The 14,380-nt window shown below is 48.0% G+C and overlaps 2 protein-coding genes across 2 annotated transcripts; both read right to left on the reverse strand.

The window, feature by feature from the left end:
* Positions 1-2,115: 2,115 nt before the first annotated feature.
* Positions 2,116-5,116, reverse strand: LOC122371637 (acrosin-like). The gene is made up of 5 exons (XM_043348078.1): positions 4,682-5,116; positions 4,281-4,359; positions 3,939-4,040; positions 3,485-3,588; positions 2,116-3,113 (listed from the first exon to the last, which is right to left on the reverse strand). The coding sequence occupies exons 1-5, from the start codon at positions 4,749-4,751 to the stop codon at positions 2,677-2,679; spliced, it is 792 nt and encodes a 263-aa protein (XP_043204013.1). The 5' UTR covers positions 4,752-5,116; the 3' UTR covers positions 2,116-2,676.
* Positions 5,117-5,544: 428 nt separating this feature from the next.
* LOC122371632 lies at positions 5,545-13,528 on the reverse strand. The gene is made up of 6 exons (XM_043348070.1): positions 13,381-13,528; positions 10,412-10,522; positions 10,050-10,150; positions 9,602-9,709; positions 6,526-6,729; positions 5,545-6,213 (listed from the first exon to the last, which is right to left on the reverse strand). Exons 1-5 carry the CDS (start codon positions 13,396-13,398, stop codon positions 6,570-6,572), a joined length of 498 nt encoding a protein of 165 aa, XP_043204005.1. The 5' UTR covers positions 13,399-13,528; the 3' UTR covers positions 5,545-6,213; positions 6,526-6,569.
* Between the last annotated feature and the right edge of the window lie 852 nt (positions 13,529-14,380).

Below are 14,380 nucleotides of genomic sequence, written 5' to 3' on the forward strand. Positions count from 1 at the left end.
TGAAGAGTGAATATTGGACAGAATTGAATGCTCTATCCAATGGTACCATATTCAATTGCCAAAGGTATCAGGTTATGCAGCAAACCCCGTGTGATTAATAAAGTGGCACAAAATTGACAAACACCATTTTCTCCTGTGATTTGCACCACCTTGATTTGGATCAATCAGCTTTTCACAATTTTTATATGAGAGGCGGTACCTTTCTCTTGCAAATAGGCGTTGATTCAACTCGCTCCATTTAACGGTCACCTAAAAATAAAATTAATTCCAAAATCCCTCAAAAACCGCAATTTTTCAAATAAAAATGCCCTCTCCGGTGCACGTGGCGCGTGCTATCCTCTGCATTGCACACCATTCAATAGCCCGTTCAATTCTGTACACGATGCTGTTTTCCCCGTGCCGGTCGGACCCCTGGTCACCAAGATATTGCACGGGAACTGGACCCGTGTCGGCCAAAATTAGCCGTTTTCGCCGGATTTCGCACGCCGATTTATACATGTAAAGTCTATGACGCGAATTTGCACTTTTTGAGCACGCGCCACGCGCTCCCTATCAATCCGATCGAGCTGAGACCCCTCAAAGGCACGTCGCGCATCCTTGATCTATAAGTTGTGCAAGTTTCACCGGGCTAGGTGCAACGGTCTGGCCTGTAGTCCACGCAAAGCACCGCCAAGTCGGGACCTCGGTAACGGACAGACGCACCCTCCTCAAATAGTAATATAGACAAGCGGCTGCGCCACTTGCTTTGCTGCGTGGTAGGAAAAAATTGCGGCACCAGCCAATTTGCTTTCGAATGGTGTTCGTTTCAAATCGATGTGTTGGCTAGAAGCATAGATTTGGACGGAAATGTGAAGAGAATTAAAAAAGAGCTGTTCTGGGGGCTTTGTTGGATGAAATTTGGCTGATACGGGGTCAAGACGGGCCAAAGGAGTCAGCCCCGGTCACTTTGGGTCAGACCAGGTCACATAGGTCACCTCTCGTCCGATGGGATCAGCCCGGGCCACTGTTCTACTTTTGCCTCCACCACTACCCCTACCACTACCCCTACCTCTACCACTACCCCTACCACTACTCCTACCACTACCCCTACTACTACCTCTACTACTACCCCTACTACTACCCCTACTACTACTCCTACCACTACCCCTACCCCTACCACTACCCCTACCACTACCCCCACCCCTACCATTACCACTACCCCTACCCCTACCACTACCCCTACCACTACCCCTACCACTACATCTACCACTACCACTACCACTACCCCTACCACTACTACTACCCATACTCCTACCCCTAACACTACCCCTACTACTACCCCTACCACTACCCCTACCCCTACCCCTACCCCTACCTCCTACCACTACAACCACTACCCCTACCACTACCACTACCTACCACTGGGTCATGTCAAGTCACATAATATTTGGATCCAATATTTTTTTTTTCAAAATCAGACTTTAAAAGTGTTCCCAGCCCTGCTCCTATTCGTGCCATTGCATTACCCTTACTCGATTTTGTCGGAACTGGCGCTTTGTGGCAAATGTGGCGCATTGCGGCAAATGTGGCGCATCTGTACCTGTTGTTTGAGCATGCATCCTGGCACCAAATTGCACCTTTACCAGACAATACTTGACAAAATTGTGCGAGCTGCGGCAAAAAAGGCGCCCTGTGACCAATATGACGCATTGCGGCAAACGCGGTGCATTTGTATACTCGTATCACAAACTGTTTCCATTGAATGAAAACCAACACATTTTTCGCCACTTTTCGTTCAAATTAAAAAACTTGCCCATCCGCCAATGCGAGGCACCCGCCACCGATCGGCATGCATTTAGTTCACAAAGTTTGTCGACCCCGGCTCTCAATGAAGATCTACGAACCGATCAAAATTTCATTGGCGTTCTTCCAGCGCGCGCCACGCGCCAACCGTGCACCCCAGCGAGTCGGAACCTAGAAAAGGCGCTGACCCGCTCTGTCACCTAGAAGGTGTGCAAATTTCAGCCCCCTACGTCGTACCGTCTGCCCTCTAGCCGTAACAAATTGAACCCACTACACGATGTGCGGACACACAGACTCACAGACAGACGGATTCTGTTTGAATAGTAAGTTAGATACTGTAGGTATACGTTGTATTTCTTTCAAGCGCAACACTCGGTAGGTAACTTCGGTAAAAATGAACAAACACTGCAACCGTGGCTTTAACACATTATTCTTCTTCTCTGCATTTAACTTTAGTACCCATTAACCGCGAAGCTATAAAGTAGGATAGTTCTGGTCGTGCCACAGTCCGCCGGTACGGATGCCATGCAGCCACAGGTCTCCAGCTCCAGCTTCCTAGCAGCTCTGGGCCACTCCACTGTTCGACACAGACCAGCGGCGTTCAGACTTTGCGCCTAATAACGAGACGCCCGACGTCTGGCCGTGACACCGACCGCTCGGGTCCCGAAGCGAAACCTCCGCAGTGACTCCCTCCTGTTGTCATCATGTGTCAAGCCACGTCCACTCGAACCGTCCTCGGGGCTGTCTGCAGGACTCCTCGGTCCGTCCTAGTGGTCGGTGTAACTACCTATCGGTCCTTGGCGCAGCGTCGGTGCGGCGTTCGCTCTCCTCTCGCCACCCTCCGCGCTGTCCGCTCCTGTCAGCACCGCTCTGCGGCGGGCCGGCGCGCGCGGCTCACGTGTCGGCCGACGGCGACGACTCTGAGCCGCCACCGGCGCCGCTGCTGCCCGACGAGCTGGACGTCACGCCCGACGAGCTGCCGCTGGTCGTCGGACCGCCGGTCGTCGACGTGGTGCCCGTCGGCTCGGTCGACGAGGTGGTCGTGGTCGGTCCGGTGGTGGACGCTGACGGCGCGGCCGGCTCCGCGGCTGCCGGAGGCGGCGGTGGAGGAGGTGGAGCTGGCTTGGGCGGCGGCGGCGCGGCCTTCTTGGCGGGCGCCGAGTCGCCACGTCGCGGAGGGTGGCCGTAGAGGGCGGCGCGTGGCGGGTGGCCGATCTCGCTGGCTGGCCGGTCGGTGCTCGGATACACCTTGCGAGGCCGCGCGATGATGGCCACCCGCTCGGGCAGGTGGTACTTCTTGCCCTTGTTCTTGAGATGCCATGGCTCGTTCACTGTCGTGCGTGGGACAAATATATCAGACGGGACACACGTCCGGCGTACAGGACGGATGGACATGACTGCTCAGGAAGGATTCAGACGCTAGTTTCCGCTTGAGGCGTTTTTCATGTTATATCGAATAATGTCGAACAACATTAGGGACGTCATCGGTCATTCCTATTCAGTGCATGAACCTAGGCTAGGCGGATATGAGGAAACCTGAGTTTCTAACGATGCTGGCAATCTTAATAGCTCGAAAAAGAGGCACATCTACTACCACGCGCTCTCCAAACTTCTACCACAGCGTTCACTATCAAGGTGCGGGGCAGCCGGCGCCCTGCACCCTGACACACCCTCCCTGCGGCCCCAGCCCAGCACTCCTTACCATCCGGCGGGTGGACCTTCTTCGGATGGGACATCATCAACACGTGGTCGGTAATGTTGTACTTGAGCGCCGCCTTTGGCACGTGCAGAACCTCGTCGTTGGTTCTGAAAAGTGGGTGGGTCGAAAAGTAGGTGGGTCAGATAATTCGCATAGGTGTGGGATGGGCGTTTGCCTTCTTTTGAACGAATGGCGATTCTTGGCAGCAGCCACTGTTAATTTTGCTTGTACTCTGGACTCGGTGATGCTGAACTTTTGAATTTTATATCGATGTTTAAATACTGAAGTAACAAACGCTACACTTAGAGCTTTAGTGCAGTGAGCGTTTAAAGACACGCTCCTACAAAATTGCTTTTTTCCAGCCAAATATAATTAGGTACCTATTTACTTTTGAAGCATGTTTGAGATGATTGGTTGATGAAATTCTTTACATACCATTTGTTGTTGAATTGCTTACCTCGTGTGTACTTCCATGCCAATGACTTTTTTGGGCCTCGCGATGTAGTATATTCGAGCAAAAGATGGTCCATTGTTGTCTGGCATTCCCATATGTGATTTGCTTTATGAAAAGAAAACGTCAGAATTGAAACATGGTGAAATTTGAAAATGACCAATTGAAATGTTGTTCACGATGGACAAAATTCATAGATAACACTTTGTTACGATAAGCTTCAATTAGATACGATAAACTTTGATACGATAAGCTAAGCATGACTGTAAGCCTGCATTTTCTCGCTTTGACTATCTGGTAAGGCAGCCGGGGAAAGCGATTATTGTTTGGTAATCGGCATTGACTTACTTCCATGGCACCCTGGTGTCTGGTGGCGGAGGGTACTCGCGCGGTACCGACAGGAGGGTCTGGTGGTTCAGCCATGATGCTGCCAGACAAACGAGAGCGAGACGGTGTCAGGCTGCTGCGGTTACATGAGGAGGTGTTCCTTTACAGACAACTGACTCAACCGACCCGCGAAGATCATTTGAGTAGTGAACTCAGTCAAGTCATTTCAGTCATTTGGTAATGTTACGTATTCGCTATCCTTTTTCACGGTTCAACGTTTCAAGTATCGTTTCAAACAATCCCGACAGGTACGCTTACTTCTACCTAATTGTTGTGTGCTTGATGAGATAAGGATTTGCATCTAAGGGGATTATTGTAATTTCAAGGATTTCAGTGTACCGTGAACACTGAACACTACTTACCGAAAACTTCTCCTCCCTCCTTGATAGCCTTTGACAGGCTTGTTGGTGGAAGATCTGGTACATCTCCCATTTCAACCCATAGTTAATTTCCTCATGACTACCAATTTAACTATTTCGAAAGCTTAATGGACTGAAAACCCTACGAAAATTTTTTCACATCACCGTTTCAAGTTTCAGACTGAAATTTATTACAATGAATTGTCAAATAATAACAAAAATTTAAATAGATCCGAAAGGGTTGCCGCGAAAGGTGTGTTAATTTGTTTGCGGTTTGTTAAAAATTATATAACAGTCCGCACGCATGTTGATCTCGACGGTGCTGCCATTTTCCTGTGGGAAGGACAAAATATCTGTTGATGCGACCTATATAGTCAAATTACGTATATGGCCTTGGTCACATTATTGGTGTTTTTTTCGGAACGTTAGGCATGATTCAGTCGATTTGGGTCAGATGATGGTAACTGAGGAAGTTTAAAAATATTGCGTGGGCGTAATTTTGATCCTCCTTACTGCATCTGCCTCAAGAGTTGTTGACAGCGTTTCCTAAAAACAAGATAAAAAGACTGAGCCGTTTCGTAAAAGAAAGGCTAACAGCTGAGGAACTCTGCGAAACAGATATTTAAAATGTGTCGACGAATGCTGTATCTGTGATTCATTGATCTCAACAATTTGAAATGTCAATATCAAGTTCTTTCATTCTGTTCAAATTTTGTTTTGGTATCATAGATCCAAGTAGAACCTACCTGTTTCTATGTTGAGAACCAGTGAGATCATGAACAACCCTAATATGGCCTGATGGAACTTGCTAACATTTTAACTTCCGATGGTGGATCCTCTCAATTCCCTAGCCTATGACATGCGAGTTGAAGGAATGTATGATCCTGTATTAAAACGACTCCCCAGACAATTACACAATGATTACACAATGGTTGTCAGTAAAACACCGGATATGAGCGTCATGATGGTGGCACACCTAATGCCTCTCTGGTGTCAGTAATCTGGCCCAAGACGCACCAGTCAAAGAGGCGAGACATCCGTCTGAATACGACGCACATACGCAACCCCTGGCAGTGAACTATTTGTACTCAGCACGTGGACATTCGTCGTACACAAACCGTTTAAATAAACGACAGCACGGAGCTTGGCAGGCAAAATCGTGAGATACAAAAATCATGAGATACAGTGAAGTCTACAATCTTGTGTCGATGCGTGACCCGCAATTGTCTCTCTTTCCAAGATTGTGGTCATTGGACATCGACATTCCGCGATTCTTCTCTTCTGATCGGCACACTTTGCTACGTGATGATTGGTCACAGAGATCGCGATGTCACACCGCCTCTGGCGACGCTGGATTCAGCCAGTTCTTGGCTTGGTTTCGCGGTCCTCAGATTCGACACGCTTGTCATCAGACCACTAGACACATCTGACCACCAAGCCTGCAGCCTCGGTCGCTGCTCTCCGGTCATTGCGGTCGTCCTTACACTGTCCATTGGACAGCGGAGCTCACTTCGCTCTGATGTCGAACGTCAAACCTGAAATGGGTCCGACTCTGTGTTAGAAATATTACGGGTAGATTAGGAATGCGCGAGTTAATAGGCCTTCAATATCATGTTTGGAAATTGGCAAATAATATACATCTCTGAAGAAGAATGACTCTAAAATGAATTTTCTGTGACGTGCTTCAACTGAGGTGAAGTGAAAAGTGAACGAAACGCATTCAGCCAAGGATTCAAAGAACACTGAACGAGACTGAGGCAATATGTGAACAATCTTTGTAACGTACTGCTCACGTCACTTCAGTTCAGATCCGCGTGACAGAAACAAAACGGCAGGTATCTCCGTACCGTAGTTATCCCACCGGTACGGCCCCGGCGCGGCGGGCGCACTCTCAGTCCTCGTGCTGGCCAGAGCGGCGGCGTCGCGTGCCGCGCGGGTACTGCGGGAACTTCTTCACCGACTCTGTGTGCTGCGAGGGACACGTGTCCGCCTTGCAGCCGATGAACGCGTGCAGGTCGTGGCTGCTGTAGAACGCGTTGTTGCTCATGATCCTGCAGGGACGGCACGCGACATTAGCGGGGGGAGCGGAGCGGGGGTTAGTGGGCGGAAATGTGTCTACGATTAAATCGACATTTGAACGTTTGCGCTCAAAATTTATGAGACTCATTTAACAGGTGGGTTCCTTAGATCTTTGCGGTGATTGTTTCGAAAGTTCCACGTCCTGGTCTCGTGAGCCAACTAGGCATTTTGTAGTGGGTAAAATTCGGAGTTGAGAGGTGTGTTTACTGTTTACGTGACCGAAAATCGCCTAATATCTCTGCTGCATCTGGCTTGTAACTTAACCCGCGCCCCGCTGGGCTATTCAGCCATACGCGCCCTGCTGGGGGGGGGGGCAGATTCTGCCCCCCCCTGTCTAACTTCCGAACCGATGGTCGTAGAAAGACGAGGAAAACGGCAATCGAAAGCTCTCAACAAGGCGGATCTTAAAGGTAGTGTGCCAGCTTTCTTGGACCGTATGGAGTTAATGGCCCAGATAAGGAGAACCGGATTTTTAGAACTTATCCATACCTTCAAAACTCATGGAAACGTCTTAAATTCTTCAAATTTTGAGTACCCCAGTGCGAAATTCGCCCCGACGGGTTGTCGGTCGTACCCCAACCACATTTCACACCACTATGAACAATAAATGCACACACTGAAATCGCTATTACCGATATGCTCATCCAATCAAGTTTCGACAAACCCGTTCATCATCATCTCCTGCGGTTTCGAACACGCCTGTTAGGTGGCTTCTGATGCTCGTCGAGGTCGGAATTTCCAAATACGCGTGGTGCGTCGGGCCGCGCGCTCTGACTTCGGCCAAGAAAAATGCGTCAGCTGATCATTGTCATTTCTGCCACTTGCGTGTGGTGAAATGGGGTCATAACTTATAAGACGGCTTTTTCATATCAATTATTTTACATAAAATCATATTTCAAACCATAAATAATGTTCGACAGCCAAATAAAAGAAACAATACCAATACGGGCTTACAGTTTAAGGCTCGACATTGTGTTGTCTACGATTAGACAGCTGATAACTCATTCCCGTACGTCGTATGGTCGTAACACTATAATGACCTTTGCTTATTGTCACAAGTGCGCCGCATTCGCGATTGTTGCCCGACGCCTGTTTGCAGGTGAGCCCACTACAGTTGTTATACATATCTAAAAACCGAAAAAACTTTTAGGCGAAAAAGGCACTATTCCAGGCCCATTTTTGATTTTTTTGCGATATTAGGTAAAAACAGAAGCTTCTTATCCTAGGAAAAATAAAATGGGAAATCTTTCAAAGGTGGCACACTACCTTTAAGAGCCCAAATTTTTTTGCTTAAGTAGGTCAGAGGTCAGGTCAAGGGTACAAAATGCAAGTTTCTACAGTATCGGCCTTGCACCGTAGTTGCCGAAGAATGGACTGAGACTGATTGCCCAAAACTTGTTCTTAGACTACCAAGACAATATTCGTTGCACACAATGTCATTCAAAGGTCAAGGTCAAGGTCAGGTCAGGTTAGGTCAGGTCACCAAAAACAAAATATAGAAAAGGGCATGTGCGACACATGTTTTATGGGTCATTTTACTCATGGAATTCAATAGGCACACTCAATAAGTGATATGGACCACCTCTGGATGAATTTCAGGTCGAGGTCAGGTCAAGGTCAGGTCAAGTGAGGTCAAATTTTGAAGTTGGTTGTTAAGGCCTAAAAAGGTGTCTATCCGATGCAGTTTTTCACGGCGAATCGAATGGTGCTATTTTTGTTTCTGTACGAGGTCTAGAACTTCCAAAAAAAATCATTTTTCAAAATTTTTGTGTGTCGTGACGTCATAAAATTTTGAATAACTTCCACATTTTTGAACCGATTCTTCTAAAAATTGGTATGTAGGTGCACATAGACCACTTCTTTGACATATATTCCGGTTTTTTTCGATAAACTCAAAATTTTGGATTTTATAAATATTTTCCCAAAAAAGTCAGTTTTTTGGAAAAATTTTGGCCAAAATCCAAAATTTTCAAAAAACCGAGATAGCCATTTGATAGACAAAGTAGAATCACGTATAACCTTTTTTGTTACGTCTTGATTCCTTTAAAAATGAAGATGTTGGCGGCGTTTGAAATTTTGCCGTTTTTGAGGCGAAAATGGCGAACATGACGTCACTAAAACGTCATTTTCTCAAAAATGTCCCGACGGATTTCGCTCAAATTTTCAGGGAACGTGTCAAATTGATGTATGATAAGGTACTGAAAGTTTGACGTCGCTGGCATAACGCGTTTAGAAGTTATTGGCGAAAAACGGGAGGGGGGGGGCAGATTCTGCCCCCCCCCCCCCAGCGGGGCGCGGGTTAAAGTTGTCGCAATTGGGACGTTTATTTTTAGAAATGGCTGCGATTTAGATTACATGCTGCTCTTATGTCATTCAGGATATGGAGCACCTAGCGCTTCTGTGGACTATAGGTACTGATAGTTTGATCTTACGCTCCTCGGTCGGACGCAACTCGGGGACGTAATGCCGATCGCGCCCAGGGTGTATTGAGTGAAGATCGCACCTAATGCTTTGAATAAGGCTTGGGATTCCATACAAAGCGAGAAAAAATGATAATAGGTACGTAAGCTCGCAAATTTACGGCCACTGTATTAGTCAGACTAAAAATTTGTTTGTCTACATAGTATTTATTTAGGTTAAGAGAACATCGCCCCTATTTAAACACATGGTGTTTCCGTGACGTCACTGGCCGTGCGGGGTCATTAGTCAGCTCTCAGCGTTCCGGCGTGACGCTACTTTGGACAGCGGCGCGATACGGGCTGACTCACACACCGACGCCGGGCCGAGAACGGGGCCATGTACCGGCAGAGGACGAGCGGGCCGGCCCGATAGGAGGGCACTCACCACTTGAGCAGCTTCTTGTGGAGGCCGCACTGGAGGGTGACCGCGTCCTCGGAGAGTTGTGTGAGCCGCCGCGGTCGGTGGGTGTTCAGAGCCGAGATCAGAGGCCCACTGCGTCCAGACGGGGGACGGGGTCAGCTCAGTTAGGTAGGGGAGAAGGTCAGACTCAGCTCAGTCAGGCGGTGGGGTGGGGTGAAGAGCATATGGTGAGCGGTGGTCGATGCAATGAGTTATGAATTACAGCAAGACTTAACACCAAAGATCAATGGGGTAAGCAAGACAAGGAGACATTTTGCCGAAATGTAGGTACGCAAACGCATTGAACTTTGAAGTCAAATAGTTCAGTGAGTTGTTCTTGTAACGGAAGTTGTTTTGCCAGGCGCGGCAAAAAGGTAACAGTCGCATGTCCTTATGTTTTTGCTTCATATAAGGTATATTTATTTACACTTACTTGAAGGCAAACTGGTCGCGAAGACTGTTGTAGAGCTTGATGAAGTCTTCATCCCAGCGCCTCACCACCATATAGTTGGCGCAGAGCATCGGAGAGTCGGACTGGAAACACGGCGAAGTTCGTTCGGAACAAAAGGGACATGTGCGTGCCTTTAAAACGTCCGGGCCTGAGCGCTCACACGGGTGCGAGGATATTAGGCTGGTTATTTTGCGCGATGACGAGCATGAGAGGCAGAGAGGGGCACGGCAAACGTTAGGTGCTTACAGCAGTTACTTTGGAAAACAACTCTTTAGCGATTCGTAACATATTGTAATTTAAGTAAAAACAAAGCCCCAGTTATCGTGGATCTTGGGAGCACTCACCATTGTGATGATCTCAAAGTTGATGGGATAGGGGTTCAGGCAGGTGCCCAGACAGAAGTTGCAGCAGCCGACGTCCTCCAGTCTCGGATCGCGCACCTGAATGTCCACCTTCTGGGGATGGAAAAGGTCACGGGGTCAACATCGGGTCAGACTAGTGTGGGCCGGTAATTACGTCACGGCCGCTGTAGTGTGTAGTGACTGGTGAGTAGTGACGGGGCGAGACTCGGGGGCGGGGGGGGGGCCGGGGGGGGGGGGTCATATTTATTTATACAGTGGATAATAGGATGTCCATAGAGCCGAGTCGCAGGGTCGTTGGGTGAAGACTTTGGGAGGGACAGCGGCGGCTCGCTATGGCCGTGCCCGCGGGCGTAATGTCGCTGGGTGGCTGCTGTAGCATAAACAAACTTGTATTTATCATTAATAAGAGTAAATAAGGCGGAGCGCACCAGGGGTAGAGCTTGCAGAGCAAGGGCAGTAGAGGACATATGAGTCGACACGAGAAACATGAGAAGGAGTGGCGTGGTGTCACGGAGATCGCTACAAAGCCTTGGGCTGTGTCGGACATGGACAGTTTGACCTGGCGGCAGCCGTCACAACTTGTCCCATTGCAAACAGCAGAGTTTCACGGTCGCATTGACCTTGGGGCATGGTTTTAGCGTCATGCAGGTTTAACAGGATTTGCAGATGCGAAATTCAAAACCTTAACCCTCGCCCTGGCAGGGCATTTTTCATAACACGTCCTGGCAGGGGGGGGGGGGGTCGATGCGACCCCCCCCCCCTCGCGATTGGCTCCTATGGCACCTAGAAACACCAAATTTGGTAGGTAGGTGGGCCCCCTGGAGTGCTCGCCCCTGTGCAAATTTGGTTGCTCTAGGTCAATATTTAGGGGGGTTTTGGGGGGTATAAATGTAAAAATTTCGCTAAAAACAGGTCAAAAGTTTTTCGCTTATAACTTTTGATCTAATTAAGATAGAGCAAAAAGAAAAGCACCAGTGAACTCAGTACGTCAAGGCGCGTCGAATGATATACTTGTTAGCTTGCTGAAGTATACTTAAAGTTTTTCTTAAATTTCAAGCAAACTTAAATTAATAAATTAAGTTAAAGTTAACCAAATTGCATCATATCGCATATCATTCGATTCGGCTGATCACCAGGAACACAATGATACCATTTTTTAAGCTCTAGCGTCATTATGTGCCAAGTTTTTGGCAAAAACGTCATTTGACCTCAGTTGACCTCATTTGACCTGACCCATGGATAAGTACACCAAACAAAGAGCACCAAGTGACCTGCTGTTAAGTACTGTGGTTTGAAAGCACAAAAGTGATAGAACGAAGCGGATATCTCCAGTATTTTCCGAATTTAGTATTTTCCCATAGGCTTAACATTACGACGTAATGACCTCTAACTGACCTCAGGTCAGTGACCTCAAAAAACCCGAACTATATGTTATACAACTCGGTGAACTTATCACATCCTGAAAGTTTGAAGGAAATCAGTGCAAAACTGTGAGTTGGACAGGTGCAAAAAGAAAATTGAAATTTGACCATGACCTTGTATCGGTTTTTCTGACCTGGTGACCTGACCCAAGTTCACCCGGACCTGAAATTTTCAGGTCATATGTAAAAAGGTTGCCCCATAGGCTGTGCCAAATTTGGCGGCGCTGCGCGCCGCCGTTTTTACGCTATCTTCGAAAAACCTTAGGGGGGGGGTCGCATCGACCCCCCCTGCCAGGGCGAGGGTTAAAGTGTGTCCACGAATGATTGGCACCGCGACTTAAACTCGCGGTATGAGGATAATCGATTATTCAGAATAGGCAACAGAGATGATTTGTCGGCAATTAGCCGCATAATCAAAATAGGTACGAGATTGAGCCTGCATGATACGGCTGTTATCAGTCGTCACACATTAGCTCTGTCGGGATAAGTAAAACGCAAAGGAGATCACTGGGCAACACCACAGTGTACACCAAAGTGAACAGCCGTCCAGCGCACACAGACGACCAGACGAGGCCGGGTAGTGTGTAGGCCTTGCGATAAGCCGGCGCCCGCTAGTGTTTTCAAACGCCGCGCACGCTACATTAAAAACTCTAACCAAGATAAACACTCGCGCCGGCGGCACCCTACCAGGGGGTGGAAGGTACGCATCTGGAGGCACATCCGGTCGACAGTCGGCCGGTTACTGGGCTCCACACATTTGACGATGAGATAAGAGTTGGATCAGTCGGTTTAGGCCGGCCGGCGTGTAAGACGTGACGGGGCCGATGGGAGCTCGATGTTACCCATCGATTAACGACATGTTCTAGATGGCTGGTATCTACTACCCTAATTATAACTCCTTTTGTTTGCATACTGCCAGATAGTGCGAGATGCCGTTTTGTGGAACATTTGTAAGACTCAGTCTAGCTTGGTAGCTCGTGATGTCTTTATGCGTGAAATATTTGGACTTTGGAGTGGTACATTAATTCCACATCATGAAAAGCATGGACAATGCCACGTGGCACCAGTGTTTATAAATTCCTTACGCACTTACTGATCTTTGTCCGGCCTCCGGGCATGACGAGTCATTCCAGGCGTTTTCAGACCACACATGCTTTTCCAGGCGTACCTAAATATTTTTAGCAAGTAGTTGTTGAAAACACAAAGGCGAAAGGCAATTTTGACAGTTATCGTGAAAATACTAAAAATAGACCAAATAATAATTTACGTTTGTCGTCCGCTTCGACACTATACTATATAGTAAGAATAGGGAATCCCATCCAATCCTATACATCGGAAACATTTAGGTACCTATAAGTGTATTTTTTAACTGTTGAAAAAAAACATTTGAAGTGCAAAGGTAAAATTAAAAACCAAATTAAAGAGGGCTATCAAATTAGAAGAGTTAGACATTTTGTTTTTTTTTTCTCACAGGCAATGCTAATCCTTAAGGTAAAAACATTAGGTAGGTACATACAAGTTTTCACTAACCTTGCCCGCGAAACGCATATCTTCCAACGATCTGCCGGCCCTATACTATATCACAGTTCGATCTTGCCGGCACTTCCGGACGAACCCGAGACCCCGTCCCGGCAACTGTATGGAAGCACCAGTCGCGTCTGGTCAGCGGCGACAGACTGGCTGGCCGGCGGCGGCGGCCGGGGTCTACCCCTGGACCCTTCTCTGTCGTCACCCGCCCCACCCCGTCCCCCGCCCACCCTCCCGGCTTTGTGCGACCCTCTCCGCACGCGGCGACTGCTGTGAGCGGCCGCCCACCCGTCTAGAGTCCGCCCCCTCCCCCTCCCCCTCCCCCGCCCCGTCTGTCAGATTCAGCTGAGGTTCACAGGCCTGACGCGTGACTCAGCCAGTTTCACCAACACGTTTTGCCGATATCGGGTAAATGACCGGTACAAATGTCATCAATCAATTTTTGTGATCGATTCATTTGACAGGCTTATAACGCTTAGTTTGTTGCCGAAGAAAATATTTTTCTTTCTTTCGCTTAGATAGTTATTTTCCAGTTTCCTCGTTCCCTAGCTTGGATACAATAACTGAAGAGGCCGAAGGCGTAAATGCACTCTCGCCCTCGTATCTACCTTGGAAACCAAATTCGCATTGCGAGACGTGCGAGTCAACGCTGGAAAGGGCTCCCTGAGACGTATCTAAGTCTCTTCAATGTAGATTTTATTTGTTTTCGAAAAGCAAGTGACGAATGAATATCAGGTCAAATGTCAAAATAAAGCAAAGCTTCTTCACGTTTAGGGCTTCGGCGACAGTAACTGTTGATTATGGCAATCCCAGTTTCTGTACGACGAACACCTGCACATAATTGGAGATGATGTACATACTGTTACAGCTGAACTCGCACCTTGTAGTTGCTTCTCCGAGTCTAGCCCCCCCCCCCCCGATAGTTTATTTGCGATTGCCCGGAATGCTTAGATACAGGGAAGCTCAAGGTTGGCATACCTGACCGTTAAATTAATGGATCTTG

This window comes from Amphibalanus amphitrite, unplaced genomic scaffold (genome assembly GCF_019059575.1).
Source record: "Amphibalanus amphitrite isolate SeventyFive unplaced genomic scaffold, NRLGWU_Aamphi_draft 001265F_arrow, whole genome shotgun sequence".
NCBI lineage: Eukaryota > Metazoa > Arthropoda > Thecostraca > Balanomorpha > Balanidae > Amphibalanus > Amphibalanus amphitrite.